Genomic DNA, 18810 nt, shown 5'->3' with positions numbered 1-18810 from the left:
GCAACAAAGGAGTGGCTTCGTAAGAAGCATTTCAAGATCCTGGAGTGGCCTAACCAGTATCCCCATAGAAAATCTGTGGATGGAGTTGAAAGTCCGTGTTGCCCAATGACAGCCCCAAAACATCACTGCTCTAGAGGAGATCTGCATGGAGGAATGGGCCAAAATACCAGCAACAGTGTGTGAAAAGCTTGTGAAGAGTTACAGAAAACGTTTGGCCTCCGTTATTGCCAACGAAGGGTACGTAACAAAGTATTGAGATGAACTTTTTGGTTTTGACTAAATATTTATATTCCACCATGATTTGCAAATAAATTCTTTAAAATCAAACAATGAGACTTTCCATTTTTTTTCCCACTTTCTGTCTCTCATGGTTGAGGTTTACCCATGTTGACAATGACGAGCCTCTCTAATATTTTCAAGTGAGAGAACTTGCACAATTAGTGGTTGACTAAATAGTTATTTGCCCCACTGTACTTTTTTTAAGTAATCTGTGACAACTCTGGTGACGGTGTAGTTGGCAGCGCTGAGGCGACCCATCCAGGTTGTCAGCTGTTTATCTAAGCAGTTGTGAAAACGATTTTTTCATATCTCTCCAAATAAATAATGAATAAAAAATCGCACATGCTACAGATTTTTTCCCGTTGCTTCGAGACGTCACTTTCCTTCAGGTAAACTAGGAGTAATCAGCTATCGACTAATAATTCTGTTTGGAAAGCCCCGCCTAACGCCATTTGATTGACAGATCATTCCATTCAGTCAAAGCAAAGGCAAAAGAAAGAGGCAAAGACAATTTGCCATTGTTTTTTCCGTTTGTGTTTTTGTCTGACAAAAATTGTCATTATTTTCTGTTTGGGATTTTAATTGACAAAAAGTAAAAGTCATTGACAAAATATAATTTTCATTTCTTTTTAATTTTGGCACTTCTGCGATTCCATTCTTATGTGTACACTGGAATTATCGGAAAAATTAGCCTTCGATGTCATTTTGACCAAACGTCCTCTTATGCCCGGACAAGTCCTACTTTCACGTCGTATCCTCGTCGTCCGGGCGGGTTTTATAAATTCATAAAAATGTCCGGTTTTTATGATTTTTCACAGGACCAATTTGAAGAGAATCCCTCCGGCCGCTGGGTGGCAGCGCCTGCCTGCGATGACATGGCTCCGAGTAGTAGGGAGGGAAGGAGTAGTTCTTCTTGTTTTTGTTGGCAGTTTACCCCTATCATGAGGCATTACCGCCATCTACTGGGTTGACGATTTGGCCACAACGCCTGCCCAGTTGTTAAGTTTTTTACGATAAATACGTATATAATGGCAACTGTTGACTTCTGTAGGAGCTTTGACTGTAAAATCCCGTTTGGTGTCGCATCGTTGCGCTGCCGATGATTGTAAACTTTTATAACAAAGTTTGATTTTTGCCTCAGCTAGCTATCAGTAAGCTAAACTACGCTAGGCATTATGGGAAACGTAGTTCTTGATCTACGTTTGGAAACATGCTGGTTGAATAGTTTGACAGTTTATTTCGGTTATTGTTTGTATGCAATCTAGAACATTGAATGCGAATATCAATTGAATGTAGTATTGTATTGTATTGTATTGTATTGTTAGTAATTCATAAAAATGTTTAGTTGGCACATAGCCTACTGTGTGTATGTGTATTGACTGGACTACATTTCCATGGGTCTGCATTATAGTCACTTTTTATTTTTTTTTCAAACTGCATTTTTCCATCCAGAGTGAGGGGGCACACTTTAAATATATTAAAGTGATATAGGCATCTTTGAGTGAACTTGGAGTAAAATTCAAGTATCTTGAGGCCGGGCTGAGTGTCCTCTTTTTTGGAAATCAAAATATCGTCACCCTATCCATGATCAACATGAAAATTTGCGAAAATGCTAATTAATACCAAAACACACAAAAAAGTTTCAACAATGCATGTTCTAAATTGAACAGGAAATCTGCCATTTTGGTTTGAAGCAGCCATTTTACTTTGAACTCCTTGAAGTCGAGTTTTCCCAAATGGGAAGCAGGTACGGACGCCGCTCCATTGTGGATTTGCCATGAAATGAACGACTTTGCCTTTATCGCCACTCGCAGCTTTAATCTTTTTTTCTTCTTTCGGCGCCGGCCGAGTCTGCCGCCGTCGCGTAGTCATTCTGTGATTTTCGTGTTTGCATCTGTGATGTTGTTGTGCTGCCTTTTGATGTCTACTGGAGTTTATCTGCTGACTTCCTGCACTTATGTGTGGACGCGTGTGTGTGTTTGTTGGAAGACAGAAAGACACGCCGGCTGTCTCTGACCTCTTTGTTGGATCAAAGTGATTTCAATCTAATGTTTTAGGATTCATTTTGGCTTTGAAGAACATGAGGAGGCGCAAACAGCACTAACTAATGAAGCTACTGAATGAGTTTGGATTAGAAAGAATCTCTGGGAAGATGGATTTTAAGTTTTAACTCCTTCATGCCTTAATATACACTTTACAAAATGCATAAGCAGTGGAGGAATAATTAATCTAAAAATTATATCTTGAAAATTACATTGAAAAATGCAGTGAAAAATAAAAATCATAAAAAAATGGGGAAATATAGACAAATTAATTCTGAAAATTAGAAATTATTAAATCATTTTTGGAAAAATAATAATTGTAGGAATTTATCAATAAATTATCCCTTTTATTTATCATATTTTCCGCCCCAAAAATGATTATTATTTTTTATTATTACTAATTATTAACCTTTTATTTTTAATCAATTTTCTATACCGTCTTAATTTACGTTCTTTTTTTTAGTCATTTTGTAATTTAGGATTTTTTTGTTGTTCCGCCCTAAATTTTCTATATTCAGATTATATATATATATATATATATATATATATATATATATATATATATATATATATATATATATTTGGGCTGTCAAACGATTAAAATTTTTAATCGAGTTAATCACAGCTTAAAAATTAATTAATCGAAATTAATCGCAATTCAAACTATCTATAAAATATGGCATTTTTTTCTGTAAATTATTGTCAGAATGGAAAGATAAGACACAAGATGGATATATTTATTTATATAGTTTTATATTAAAACCCCTCTTAATGTTTTCATTTTAATACAATTTATAAAATTTTCAATCAAAAAATAACCTAGTAGCTCGCCTTTTCGTTTGAATAAAATTTGTAAAATTTTCAATCAAAAAATAACCTAGTAGCTCACCATTGTTAATGTCAATAATTACACAGTGCTCATAGTGCTTAAACCCATAAAATCAGTCACACCCAAGCGCCAGCAGAGGGCGAAAAAAAAACACCAAAAAACACAAATAACAAGTGCACATGACACTGTGCTGTCATTTTAATCTGTTTGAGCGGGGCATGTGCGTTAATTGCATCAAACATTTTAACGTGATTAATTTAAAAAATTAATTACCGCCCGTTAACGCGATAATTTTGACAGCCCTAATTTTTATTTACATCTGTAGCGCTGCAATGCATGCTAGGAGGCATGTTGGACAACAACAGTGTTGACAGTAGGGGGCAGCAGAGGTTGATTGTCTTCCCCTAAGGAGCAGAGATGGCCAAATGAAGCTTCTTGAAGCAATGAAGCTTCATTTGGAAATGAATGGTGGTTCATTTAGTCTTATGACAGTCGTATGATGCCGCTGTCAAATAAAGTGTTACCGGTTAAAATCTTTAGGCGTAAATATCCCATAATACAGTGAGGACAGCTGCAGTTTATAGTCCAGTGCGGCCTGTTATGAACAAATGTCATTTTCATATACTGCATATATATAACAACAAATCACTCCTGTAAAATGACATTGTAATATATATGTGGGTGTGGGTGAGGTGGGGGGGTGCGTGTGTACGCGTAGAAGATTTAGGATTAAAAGACGCCACACGTCGCAGCTCAATCATCTACAAGAGTTTGGATGGAGAGAGCAAAGGCGCTAAGGAGAGTGCGACCACAGTGACAGCGGTGCACACAAAAAAAAAAAAAAAGAAGTAGAAGCGGGATTGATGAGCTAAATTTAGAATCCCACTTTAAGCTTGGAAGTTGGAACATTTCTAATACATTTTGCTGTCACCTTAAAACTAGGCTTGTCAAAAGTATCCGTAATGAAATGTTGTATTTAAAAAAAAAAATTGTTGTCAAATTGTGCTACTCTTGATAGTAATGGAGGACATTTTTGCATGTTAACTCATTGGCTGTCTCTGACGGCTCAAGAAGTCCAAAACATTTGGACTGGGACAGGCGAATGAACCTCTTAGTCCAAATGGAATGGACATCTAGCTCCGTCAATGGCACTGAAAGATGAGCATTCATAGCCAGTCCTCCCAGTTGAAATAAACTGGATGTCTATCGTTGTCAATGACAGGCAATGACTTCATTTTAGGTCACTGTCTTGTTGATTTTAAGGTCACTTCCTGCTGATTTGGGATCACTTCTGTTCTACTTTAGGGCATCCCATGGTTACTTTCCATATGCGGAGTTTAAGGGGGGGCAGCGGGGTAAGCCTGAACGATATATCGTTTAAATATCGCCATTGTGATGTGCGCGTGCGCGATAGTCCCATCGCAAGCATGTGCGATAGTTTGTTTGTTTTTAATCCATATACGCCTTGCTTTCTACTCTGCGCACAGCCTCACACCCTCCCTCTCCCAGCCCTTTGTTCCTCTCAGTCACTGCGGCACTTGCTTATGTTAACGATGGCTTTGATCTGGCCAAAGAAGCAGACTTCACACGGGCATCAGTCAATCATCGTTTAACTTGTTAAACAGTTTCTGCAAGGAAGCCGCGCTGGAATGAATGTGTGTGTGTGGAGACGTTGGAGACATATAAATGCCAGAAGTGATCATGAGGAGTTTGAAATTTCTACATGTCACTCCAACTGTCACAGCTAAGGTAGATAACAGCTAAGGTAGATAAACAGAAGCATTTAATAAAGCCAAACATTTATCTACTACAGTACTTTATTTTTGTTCAAAAATGACAGTTATGTTTAAAACTGATCATAACTTTGACATATGAAGTGCTTAAAAACCATTTTATAAACATTTTTTAAATCACTTTGGGGGAAAAAGTGAGAAAAAACAGGTCTTATATGTATCTCTTTCCAATGCTAAATCTGAATAAATACATTGAACACAAAAAACACACACACAAAAAAAAAATTGGGGGGGTGCGCTATTTCGCGGTTTTTCACTTATCGCGGCAGGTTCTGGTCCCCATTAACCACGAAAAACGAGGGATCACTGTACACTGTGGTGATGGTGAGTCATCCAAAGTCTTTCCAAACAGCTATTCAAGTCATCAAGTGAAAATTTCTTTTAAAAAAAAAAAAAAAAAAAAAAAAATTTTTAAATATCGCAATATAATATCGCAATATATCGCAAACCCCCAAAAAATCGCAACAATAGTTTTTCCAATATGGTTCAGGCCTACCGCGGGGGCATCCCCCCACCTGGTGGCCGAAAAGTGTCATTGCATGTGATTAACTTTCCTATATATGATTTTAAAAGTTTTCCGGTAAAATAAAAAAAAAAAAAATTTTATAATGGGTCAAAATTATTTTTCGCACAGATCATGTGACTAGCACCTTAGAGACATTCATTTGCTTTGCTTAGCCAAAACCACCTGAGGACAGAAGAAACGATGGATATACGTAGTTTTTTTTTTTTCAAACCTAAGCTTTCAAAAGGGACAACAAGTACTGTGCGAGAACCAAGGATTGAAGATGTGGACCATGAAACACAAGAGAGCACCGCCAAAATGGTGAGCGGAGTTTCAATTTGCCCAACTAAAGACGCTAATTGTACAACAGAGCCACCACCGGTGTTCTGATAAATTTTGCACCCTTATAATATTTTGCTCCCAAAGCTGTTGTGGTGGTGAATAACATCCAGCTGTACTCTCAATGTTATCCACAGGTGCTAAATAAACAAGTAGTATCGTAAACATACATGTTCAACACGAATATGGCGTAAATTAATGCTTAACGACATCCAAAGACTTAAACAGTGAGAGCAGCGTGCAAGTGTTGTGTGCAGCTAACATGGCAGGATGTGTCCGAGGAGAGCTTTTCTACATGTCCGTCCATGATCAAACTGATCATGCCGATTCAGCGCTGATTTTTACTCTACTTAAACACCAGAACAAAGTGCAATTTTTTGGTCGGGAATATTTCATGCTTTTATTGGTTATTTTTATGTTAATGTGTTTTGAGAAATGAGCACTTTACATTATCGTTTTTGAAGTTGCGTTTGGTCAGTTATCAAACAGCCAAAAATAGCAAAGAGGGCGTGCCATAACTCATGATTTGATTTCGATGGATTAAGTTTCATCCAATCATCTCCCAGAAATGGCAATTGCAACTAAATTCAGTGTATTTATTGGTTTAGAGATGCCAATCTGTTATGTCCTTCAGCAGCATGCTTAGGTCTGAAGGGGTTAAATAATGACCACCAATAGGTAAACACTGATAGAGTTCATTTTAAAAATTAAACTTTTTTTTTTTTCATTTTTTCATTTTTATTTATTTATTTAGTACCGAAAATGGTATCAAGTATTTTTGAGTATCAATATAGAGTTGAAAATATTGCTTTTATGACTATAGTACTTAAAAACCCCTTGGTGCCTTAAATTACAAATATATGTTAAAAAAAAAAAAAAAAAAACTATTGGAAAATATATGAGTTAATAAAAATTATATATATATATATATATATATATATATATATATATATATATATATATATATATATATATATATATATATATATTAGGGCTGTCAAACGATTAAAATTTTTATCGCGTTAACGCGCGGTAATTAATTTTTTAAATTAATCCCGTTAAAATATTTGACGCAATTAACGCACATGTCCCGCTCAGGGTTAGGGTTTAAAAAATTAAAATTAATTAATTAAAAAATTAATTACCGCGCGTTTTTACCGCGTAATTTATATATATATATATATATATATATATATATATATATATATATATATATATATATATATATTAGGGCTGTCAAAATGATCGCGTTAACGCGTGGTACTTAAGTTTTTTAAATTAATCACATTAAAATATTTGACGCAATTAACGCACATGTCCCGCTCAGACAGTATTCTGCCTTTTGGTAAGTTTTACAGCAAGGTTTTTTGTGCTGTCTAACAGCGAATTCTTGTGGTCGCTTTGCGACATGGTTTATTGCTTTTTTGCCAGTTCAATATGGCTGCACGACGTCTCGGGCTGACGCCTACGTTGTAATGTTGTGCTTATATGATCCTTGGACAAGATTTGTCCGTAAGTATGGTTGTTGTAAAGAATGTACATATTATGTTAGTAAGCGAAATGTTATATTTTTTGTATGAGACGCTTTTTGTTTATGTTTAGTGAACCTGTATAGCGTGCTAAGCTAACGTTGTTGCTAATGCAATGCTTGTGTACTTTTTTTTGTAGTTTCACTACGGTCTAAAGAGGACAGTGGTTTGAGGCCATTTTATTAATAAATCAGATGAAAAAGGAAGAAGTCTGATTGTTAAGGCGTCGTTCACTAGCTGTCTAGCTTTGGAAAAAGTAGACGCTTCGGAGTGAGGAAAGCATAGACAGATTTAATTGACAGTAGAGTGAAATGCCCACTACAGTCCTTATGTACCGTATGTTGAATGTATATATCCATCTTGTGTCTTATCTTTCCATTCCAACAAATTATTTTACAGAATATATATAATTTACAGAAAAATATGGCATATTTTATAAATGGTTTGAATTGCGATTAATTGTGATTAACTACGATTAATTAATTTTTAAGCTGTCAAACGATTAAAATTTTTAATTGAGTTAATTACAGCTTAAAAATTAATTAATCGTAGTTAATCACAATTAATCGCAATTCAAACCATCTATAAAATATGCCTTTTTTTTTTTAATTTAAATTGTTAAATTTATTAGGATCATGGAAGCTTCCACTTGGGAAAAATATATACATACAGTATATCCTGTATATACATAATATAATAAAAATATACAGTACTGTGCAAAAGTTTTAGGCAGGTGTCCTGCCTAAAACTTTTGCACAGTACTGTATATATATATATATATATATATATATATATATATATACATACAGTATATATTTGTCTTATTGTATACTTTAAAAAAAAAATTCATCCATGATCATATTTTAAATTTATGTTTTTTTTTCCATTTAAATGTAATTGTTATATTTACATATGTAAATTTAATACAGTACAATCACTGTATTTATGCGTATATTTTATTTACATTACTTAAAAAAAGGAAAAGAAAAATTTGAGCTTATTCTCTGTCAATATCTTTTATATTTGTATTTATTTTGTACATTTACATATATGTCTGTCAGTGTGTTTGTATGTGTGCAAATTTAGTATACATTTTTTGTGTGTATATTTTATACATTTTTTATTTTACATATTTTTATGGTATTCATGAATTTATATTGTATTTCGGATATAAATTTTATTTGTTAATGTATTTGAGTATACATAGTTTTTCCTAATTAAATTTGTAAATTTGAATATATTTAATTTCTTTTTCTTTTGTCTGTATTTTGTCTATTTTTTACATATATATGTAAATTTTAATATACATTCATTCTTTTGTGTTTATTTTATACACCTATTTCTTTTTATTCAACATATTTTTGTGTAAATATTAGTAATATTTCTATTTTATTTTATTATTATTATTTACTTTATCAATTTTAATATTATTACATTTTTATTGTCTATTTTATTTCTATATTTAGTGTGTGATTTTATTAGTACATTTTTATTGTTATGAATATATTCTAAATTTATTATCATTTTTTCAATTTTTAGTTTTATTTGTTTTATCAATGCATTTTAAAATCCTTTTAATAGTTTATTTACATTTTTTGTTTTGTTGATTTTTTTAAGGGTAATTCCATTTATTAATCATATTATTTGTATATTTGAATGTTTTACATGTACTGTAGTACTTACATATCCAGAAAATTCCAAAGCTTAAAACCCCAAAATGAAACAGCTGAAAAATGTCAACTTTCCTGGACTATTTAGTAATGCGGTTTGGCGGCTCCTTGACGGCCGCGTCTGCGTGATTGCGACTCTCGGCGGAGCCTCGGCAAATTGTCAATTTCCTTCGTCTCCCGGTGAAGTAGAACTCAAGATCGAGAGGACGCCATTCGCTTCCGAGCGTGGGCGTGAGAGGAGTACGCCGCGTTAGTCAGAGTACAGCGCCATCAAACATTCCTGGGGAAAAGTGCACCGCTCGCTCACAACTCCAATTTTCCATTTCAAATGCATACGTGGCGCTTCTTATACATCACACGAGTAACATATTGATCCTGTGGACAAACATCTGACTTGAATTAAACAAATAACTCGAGATTCAAATGTCCCAAGGCTCAAATGCCCAAAAATCTAATTTTCAAAACTCAAAGACCGCAAAAATTCAAACATGCCTAAAGTCAAATGTCCAAAAATGTCTACGCTTCTAAAGTCAAATATTTCAAAATTCAAAAGTCACAACTGTCAAACAGTGATCCCTCGCTACTTTCCTCTTCATCAGGCAGTGCACTGGAGTTGCTTATTAAAGTTAACGATGATTGACAGACGTTAAGGTTTGATCTTTCCAGAGATGCTTGGGAGCTGAAACATCAAAGCGCCGCATGTGTCAATCATAGTTTAACTTGTGAAACAGTTGCTGTGGCAACTCATTCTGTGTAAGTGAGCAGCTTGAGCAGATTTGAGTGGACTCACTCAATGAATAAAGCATTTTTCTACTTTATTCTTTTATAAAATAATTTGGAGGGGCAGTAACATGTTTTAAACAACATAATTACGTATTAAATTTGAAGTGCTTAAAAGCCATTTATTGAAAAAAAATATATAATATTTATATAATTTTTCAATATACACATTTTTAAAAAATATAATACACTTTGGGGGAAGTAAAAAATAAACGTCTTATATGTATCTCTTTCTAATGCTAAATGTGAATAAATACATTGATACCACACACACTTTTTTTTACTACTAATACAGCCTTATTACTGTGTTATTACAATGTAATAGCTGTGCCATTACTAAATACAAAGTAATCTGAGTCCAAACATAAGCACAGGTATGTGTAAAATTTTTTCGGGGGGTGTGGGCTGGTTTGGGGCGCTACTACGCGGTTTTTCACTTATCCCGGTGGGTTCTGGTCCCCATTAGCCGCGAAAAAAGCAAGATCACTGTATATCCAAAGTTCAAACGCCCCAAAACTGACTTTCCTCAAAAGTCAAATCCGTTTGTCAAAAATTGAAATGTTTCAAGTGTTAAATGCCCCAAATTCAACTGTTCCAAAGGTAAAAAATCTCAAAAATCAAAACTCCTCAACTGTCCCAAAAGTCAAACGTTCCAAATGTCAAACAAATCTAAAATTGAAACACTGCTCAAGTCAAAAGTACAAAAATATACTTTTTGTCAAAAAACTGAAATGCTTCAAATTGCCAAATACATCCAAAGTTTAAACACCCTAAAAATAACTTTTACCAAACTCAAACTTGATACTCCTCAAAAATCAAACTCCTGTGTTAAAAATTCAAATGTTTCAAGCGTGAAATGCGCCAAAATTCAACTGTTCCAAAAGTCTGAGATCAAAACTTCTCAAATGTCCCAAAAGTTAAACCAATCTAAAATTGAAACACCACTGAAGTCAAATATGCAGAAATTTAAACTCTTTTTTTTTTCGAATTGTCAAATGCATCCAAAGTTCAAACACCCCAAAATTAACTGTTACAAAATCAATACTCCTCAAAATTCAGTGACCAAAAATTCCTGTATCAAAAATTGAAATGTTACAAGCGTCAAATCCCCCCAAATTTTACTGTCCCAAAAGTAAAAAATCTCTAAAATTGAAACGACACTTTGTGTAATGACAATAAAGGCGTTCTATTCTGTCCTCAAACGTCCCACTAGTCAAATGTTCCAAAACTCAGACCTAAATTTTGCAACTCCTCAAAAGTCCATCCCTGCAAAATTTAAATGAGCATCACCAAAGGTCAGACGCCCCAGAAAACGAACACCCTAACACAATAAAACTCCACCACCTACGAAATGTAAACACTTCAAAAGTCAAACAGCCCGAATGCCTCATGGTACTGTTTCCTGCGGCGTCCATGTTGGCTGTTCTCAGCGGAGCGCATTTGTGCTCCGATGATTTATGAACATTCTTGCCTCTGGTTTTTATACACTCCCTCTGCATTAATTCCCTGAAGACTTCTTTTTTTTTTTGGTTTTGCTTCCAGTTGTCGCACTGGCAGATTTTCATTTCATTGTTAGCTTAGCATCACCAACTAGAAGCTGAAACCTTACAAAAGCAAATATTCTAAAAGTCCAACAATCTAAAAGAAGTGTCGCATACACAGGAGCAATATATAATTTATTAACAAACATGGACAGTGATCCCTCGCTACTGCTCGCTTCAAACGTTGTGCCCTCAGTCTATTGTGGAATTTAAAAAATGTTTTTATTAAATAAATAAATGCAGTATTTATGGAGCTGTCCTGATCCAATCACAGTCTCTCACTAGCCACGTTTACATGCTGACTTTTATTCATACCGATTCAAATCATTCCGAATGGAAATTTCAGATCAGCTGTTTACATGTCACTTCATCTATTCCGATCAAGCGTTTACATGTGTCTGCCTTTATTCCGAAAGGACGTTTGACAACTGCCGTCTGACATGCGCAGATTAATCAAAACAAAGCGTCACGTTGCAAAACATGGAGATCGATCGTCAGAGTGCTGCTGTTTTAACTTTAACCCACTTGTTGTGTTTGTGGGGTCGTATCCGCTTCTGCTGTTTTGCTCTTTTGCCTTGTAGTAGCCGATTGTCAGCGTTTTCCACCGGTTTCTAATCTGGTCAACGCTCCGATCTATTCCGGCTTCGTGTAACCTCTTGTGAACTTTTTTTAAATAGTTCACTGTTCCTCGTTTTACGCCTGTCTAAGCGAGCAATTATATTCAATTCTTTTAAAGTTTGAATTAAATACAATCTTTCCGCCGGACTCCAATTAGGTGCGCTGTGCTTGGAAGCCATGTTGCAAGTGACGTTACTTACGTCACCAAGTGACGTCACCACGTCAGTATGGAGCATGCGCAGAAAGAACGCAACCAGACACCATTCAGCTTCCCTGTTTACATGATATAATTTTACTTCTAATCGGTTTGGGGAAAGGAATATTCCACCCCTGTGAATCAGAATGAAATTCCATTCGGTTTGGGCCTGTTCATTCCGAATGAGGTGTTTATATGGAACACATTTATTCGGTTTGAACATCTAAACCGATTGTAATTGGAATATTTGGCTCCATGTAAACAAGGCTATTGTCGCTCCTGCCGCTTTTCTTGGTCAGGCAGTGCACTGGAGTTGCTTATAAAAGTTAACGATGATTGACAGACGTCAAGGTTTGATCTAGCCAGAGACGATTGAAGCCGAGACTTCAAAGCGCCGCATGTGTCAATCATCGTTTAACTTGTTGTTAACAAGTGAGCAGCTTGAGCGGATTTGAGTGGACACACTTAATGAAGCATTTAATAAATACTAGTATTTTTCTACTTTATTCTTGTATGCTTGTTTAAAAATAATTGAAGTGCTTAAAAACCATTTATACATATGTATATATATATATATATATATATATATATGGCGGAAAACACTCAGGTGACTTGAAGTTCCTCTTCGAGATCCCAAATTTCAAAATTGTCCAATATGCATGTGTGATACATCATTGGAAAGCTTAAAATCTCAATTTTCTGGGGGAAGAAAAATTTTGAAGAGGAGGGCATTTAGAATTTTTTTTTTTTTTTTTTTTTAAAACAGCAAAACCCTAACTGGAGGCGAGAGCATGAGAGAGCTTAATTAAAGACACCACGATTTTAACGACATATTATCGTGTACTTACCTCTTTTCAATCCAAAAAACTCCATGTATCATGTATCACAGTGTGTCAAGACACAGCTGTGAATGGCCACAGCTGGATTTTTGGGGTTTTTTACGGGTGAAACATGGTATTATAACAAGGGTCATGATGCAGAAATCGCAGACATCAAGGCATGGTCGAGATTTTCTTTTCCATATATTTACCCTTTAAAAATTTTTTTTTCAATTTTTTGTTGTTTGGATCGATTATTTATCGTCTAACATATTGGGGAACATGCGACCGTAACATAAAAAAATGCAATTAGGCGATAGTTATGAGGTAGATATCCGTGACGTTTTTACGGACACAATTTTTTTCATTGTGACGTAATTTGTTTAAAAGTTTAAAATATGCGAGTGAATAATATTTTAAAGTCGTTTTTTATTTTTAACTAAAGATTTGACATCAATTTATGACTCTAAGCTAAAAACGACAAACATTTCGAATAATAAATATAATTACTGAGCTTCTTTTTATGGCTGGGTCGAAACAAAAGCGGTTGTGCGACGTCTGTAATAAACGGGGGTTTCCAGGGTAAAATAGACAAATTAAAAATTGTTCGGGGGCTTAATGCGCCATGAAGCTTCCATTGCAGCATATATATATATATATATATATATAGACGTACATACATTTATATATATATATATATATATATATATATATATATATATATATATATTGCGGTTTAATTGCGTTAATTACAGCTTAAAAATTCATTAATCGTAATTAATCACAATTCAAACCATCTATAAAATATGCCATATTTTTATGTAAATTATTGTTGGAATGGAAAGATAAGACACAAGATGTATATATACATTCAACATACGGTACATAAGTACTGTATTTGTTGATTATAACAATAAATCAACAACATGGCATTAACATTATTAACATTCTGTTAAAGCGATCCATGGATAGAAAGACTTGTAGTTCTTAAAAGATAAATGTTAGTACAAGTTATAGAAATTTTGTATGAAAACCCCTCTTAATGTTTTCGTTTTAATAAAATTTGTAAAATTTTGAATCAAAAATAAACTAGTAGCCCGCCATTGTTAATGTCAATAATTACACAATGCTCATGGGTGCTTAAACCCATAAAATCAGTCGATGGCACAAACACAAATGAATGATTTTTCTCTTTACAAAAACAGTGAAATTTTTTAAAATTCAATTCGAGGTAAAAAATGAAGACGATTCTCCTTTGGTGTCTTCAAATAGGTAAGACATGCATGCATTGTAGCCGCCGTGCAGAGTGCTATTGGATATTCGTGTGCAATTTATTTAAAAGGGGCTGTTAAACTGAGGCTTATTGACCAGTTTAGTTTTCAAATGTGTTCGTGTCTCATTGCGCCATCTAGTTGCGGGGATTTGCTTTATAATACATTGGCGCTTTTATTTCCAATACAAAATCTCCAACACACACTGTAGGTGAAATAGAACGCTGTCTTTGTAGTAGCCTAGTATCCGTGCGTAAACTATCCGGCATGCATGTACAGTATACTGCCTTTGTGCACGCTTTGTATGGAAATAATGCGCGAGCATGACAAATTTGGTCTGAAACGGCTGTTTTTGGATGGGGAAAAACTAAAAAAGATCCTCAGCACCCCTGCTGTGAGTGACTTCCAATGCCCCTGGACGTGTTTGAGCCCGATTTCCGATCACGTGATCGTGTCGGGGAAGTAGAGCCTACCCAAAACCAACAGAAAGTAACCTGAAAATGCCCCAAAATAAACACAAAGTAACTCCAAATCAGGAAGTGACCTGGTATTACCAAAAAGTCAACTGGAAGTGACCTAAAATTGCCCCCAAATAGCTTTATTCAACATTATTTCACATCATTCTACACGCTTGCAGTCTACCGACCAGCATGAATTTCTCCCCAAATTGCATTTTCTAGTTTTTTTTTTTTTTTTTTTATCACCTGGAGAACTTTGGCAGGCCGGATTAAATAACTGTACTTGTTAAACTTGACAGTCTGCTCAGTACAATTTCTTTATTTAACGTTGAAAAAGTTCCCAAACATGGTGAAAAAGTTAACCTCGTGTTTCATACGACGACCACCTTGTTGTTGTTGTTGTTGCTGCTGCTGTTGTCATAGTTACGTGAGAGCTCGGTCGCCCTTTTGGAGGACCCCGCTGAATGGTGTCACTACTCGGAGGAGGGGGGGTTACGTGCGATGAAACGGCGAAAGCAGGGGGGGAGAGGAGGCGGCGGTTTCAGTTCACGCCACTTCCCACACGCGCCGAGCGGGCGAAAAGCATCTGGTGAGAGAGGGAGGAGAGAAAGAGAGAGAGGGAGAAGTAGAAGGATGCTGGAGTCTCTGGCTTGCTCTTTTTGGCCATGTGACTTGCGTGGGGAGCTGCTCGCGCTATGGCTCGCTAGAAAAGAACAACGGGAAGAAGTCGGGATGTTCTCGGTGTCGCTCAAGTGCCGCTTGGGGGTCATCAGGCGCCATATCAAGGGTACGACAAGTCTGTTTTTGTGTGTGTATGTTAGCGTGTTTGTGTTTGTTAGCAAAGCATCAGGTGGCGTTCATGCAAAGTTTCTGTACCTTCAACTCATCGGGTGCCATTGATAGATGAACCAGACTTGCTTTAAAAATATCCTGTTTTTACACTCACTGTCTCAAATTAACACTGTTAATGCACAAACTAAGGAAACACATTAGCAACCTTCCTACTGTTCATTTGGCTTTAATCTTATTTCATAAACTAACATTATCGGATATTGCTCGGAAGAGACATTCAATCCATTTGGTCTGGTATAATTCAATCGCATGTGTTGGTATTGTCTTAAATTGGCTTATTTCCCAATGGAGTTTGGTTAGGGTGCATGGTTTTCCCACCGTGTATTATTTATAACTCACTGGCTGTCATTGACAGTGATAGACGTCCTATCTGTTTGGACTGGGAGGTCTGGCAGCGATAATAACATGAATATTGTTTTGTTACTGCATTTGACTTTGATAGATGTCCAATCCAATCTGACATCAAAAGGGGTTGGACTCATAATTTTTATAGTTGAATCGTGACAACACAGTAATTACATTGTAATGACATAGTAATAACAGTAGTAAATATATTAATAATGTGTTTGTTTCTTGAACAAGTGTTCGTCTACAATGTTAGTGTGTGTGTGGGTGGGTGTGCAGCTGGAGGCTTGTTCTGCTAACCTTGCTAGTGTGTGTCTTATGTGTGTGTTTGTAGTAAACCGCCTCCTACTGCTCTTGCATTCAAGATGATTTTTCTCTTTTCATTGTTTTTGAGGGATTTGATACAGACAAGAAAAGTGAATTATTTGAAATTAAAAGTATTCAAAGTAAAAAAAAAAAAAAAAAGTCATGAGCAAAATCATGCAGGAAGTTGAGGATATTGCTTTGAAAATTTGACTCAAGTCAAAAGATAGTAAAACACAAGAATAAATATTTATTAAAAATAAATAAAAAAAAAACGGAATAAAATAAAAGACAGTCATTAAAAAAATAAAATAACATTTTTAAATAAGTAATTATTCCAAATAAAAATAAATGATTACATCCCCAGATCTAAACCCCATGAATAAAGTCTGCGGGAAGAAAAAAAAAATTAAAATTAACAAACAAATATACAAATAAATAAATAGCAGAGGATGGCTGATAATGTTCATAAATATGATAATAATAATAATAATTATTATTATTATAAATAAATATAAATCAATCACGACATCCCTGGATTCAACCCAAAGGCAATGAAAAACAAAATAAAATCCATTAAAAAAAAAGATAGCTACATAAATAAATAAATAATAAATAACAAAAGAGAACAATTTGAAATAATCAAATATTAGAAATAAAAATGAATGATAACAACTGAGTTTAATTTATGAATTCCTTGAATTAATTAAACTTATTTAAAGAGCACGAAAAAAAAAAAAACTTAGATAAGACCCTTCTTATCTAAAAGACAAACAAAAATAAAAATAAAATCGCTACGACTAAAACTAAATCCTGTGATCCTCACAAGGATCACAGGAAACATATGCTCAGGTACATGTCAAATAAATAAGGAGAAAAGGCAAACCTTCAGGCTGTTGACATTCAAGGTTAACTACTTTCTTATTACTATGTTATTACAACATAATTGCTGTGCTATTACTAAATACAAGCACAAACACAAGCACAGCTACATGTAAAAAAAAAAAAAAAAAAGCCAAATTCTCTGGCTGTTGGCATCCAATTTTAACAAACACGTTATTACTATGTTATTACAATGTCACTACAGGTTAATTACTAAATAATTAGACATATAAAAATGAGACATAATAACAACAATATTAAATCAAGAAATATTCAAAATAAAAATGACGGAACAGAATGATTGACTCGACTCATTCCTGCCTCCTTGATCATGATATTGGGATTTCTAGTCGTGTAAGCAAGTACTGGTAGTGGACTTCTTCCTTCCTTCCTTCCTATTTGCTCCAAGTTTGCCACCAAAGTGCAGCGGAAGCATTAACGAGCTCCCGGGTGGTTTTCAGGTGCGAGCAGTCCTCGGGTCATCAGCGCGTCACTCATCTTAATGAGGCAGGCCACCGTTGCGCTTCCTCAGCTCGGTTTAGCTCAGCCGCCAATTAACTTTGTCCGGATCAGTGTTGACAGGAAGTTTTTACAAGCTGACGGCTCAAAGTAGCAAATTTGGAAAAATGCTCCTCTTACGTACTGCTTTCATCACCACTCTTTTTTTTTTTTTAATGCCAGTTCCAAACCGCGGATTGACACACCACCCAGAATCGTGGAAGCATCGTAATATGCTTCAACAGGAGGGCGAATGATAGTCAATAAAAAGTTTTCAAAACTGTTGGCCTCAAAACAGTCCAAGTCCTTTTTTTCAGCCTCCTCGTGACATAAAAATAAATAAATAAATAAAAAAAAATTCCCTTAAAAAAAAAAAAGTTGGGAAATATACATTTTACCTTTTAATGTATTTTTATTGTATTAATTTACATATATATTTAATTTTTTTATGATTATTTCATTTTTATGTATTTATTTTTAATTTAAAAAATATTTTTATATATTTATTTATTCTTTCTGTCAGTTCTGGGACAATTCAGTCACTTCCTGTTCATTTTGGGACATTCCCGGGTCACTTCCTGTTTATTGTCTTTTGCTATAGGCAATAAAAAAGATACATGAATTTCTTAAGTGTATGTTTTAACAAATTAATTGTTTTTAATTTTAATTTTTAATTTTTTCTTAATTAAAAAAATAATCAATAAATGATTTTAAATAATATAAATAGATTAATTCAAGGATTCATTTTGGAATAATAATAAAAAAAATCTGAATTAAAAAAAAAAGCCATGATTTATTTTGAAAAAAAAAAAAAAAACAACATAAAAAATTCTAAATAAGATAAAACTTTAAAAAAAGTAAACAAAAAAAATAATTAAAACAAATTGTAATAACTTGAAAAAAAGAAAAAGATACAAACTAGAATAATTAACCTCATGTGACCTCGCATTGCCTAATTCTTTGTCTGCCATTGACGGCAATAGACGTCCAATCCATTCAATCGCTTTTCAATATCAAATTCCCCTCTTTTACTAACTACAACAACACATACCCTGCGACCTAACCTGGCATTGAATGAGTTAAGCTAACACTAACTTGTAGTTCAGCTAACTTGTAGTGACCGCTGTCCCTGAAAGGGTTAAATACAGAAACAGAGCATTTTACTGTTAATACACGATACAATTTTAAGCTCTCATGGCGAATTTCTACCATAGCAAGTTTCATTTCTAGGGAGGAAGTTAACGTTTCTTTTCATCAGTTGA

The 18810-nt window shown here is 34.5% G+C and overlaps 1 protein-coding gene across 9 annotated transcripts in view; it reads left to right on the top strand.

Annotated features, from left to right (window-relative positions):
- The window catches only part of LOC130922192 (glutamate receptor-interacting protein 2-like), a 132164-nt gene that overhangs the window by 34315 nt on the left and 79039 nt on the right, over positions 1-18810 (top strand). For 2 of the 9 annotated variants that reach the window (XM_057846783.1, XM_057846782.1), the window contains exon 1: positions 15214-15455. The exons of 6 other annotated variants lie outside the window; for them this stretch is intronic. In XM_057846783.1, the coding sequence (XP_057702766.1) occupies positions 15302-15455 (154 nt within the window). In that variant the 5' untranslated portion in view covers positions 15214-15301. Of the gene's footprint in view, positions 1-15213; positions 15456-18810 lie in introns of those variants that run through there. One more of the 9 variants, XM_057846797.1, reaches the window with a different exon arrangement.

Source organism: Corythoichthys intestinalis, chromosome 9 (genome assembly GCF_030265065.1).
Source record: "Corythoichthys intestinalis isolate RoL2023-P3 chromosome 9, ASM3026506v1, whole genome shotgun sequence".
Lineage (NCBI taxonomy): Eukaryota > Metazoa > Chordata > Actinopteri > Syngnathiformes > Syngnathidae > Corythoichthys > Corythoichthys intestinalis.
Note: the sequence above shows the minus strand (reverse complement) of the source record. Positions and strands in the feature narration are given on the sequence as shown.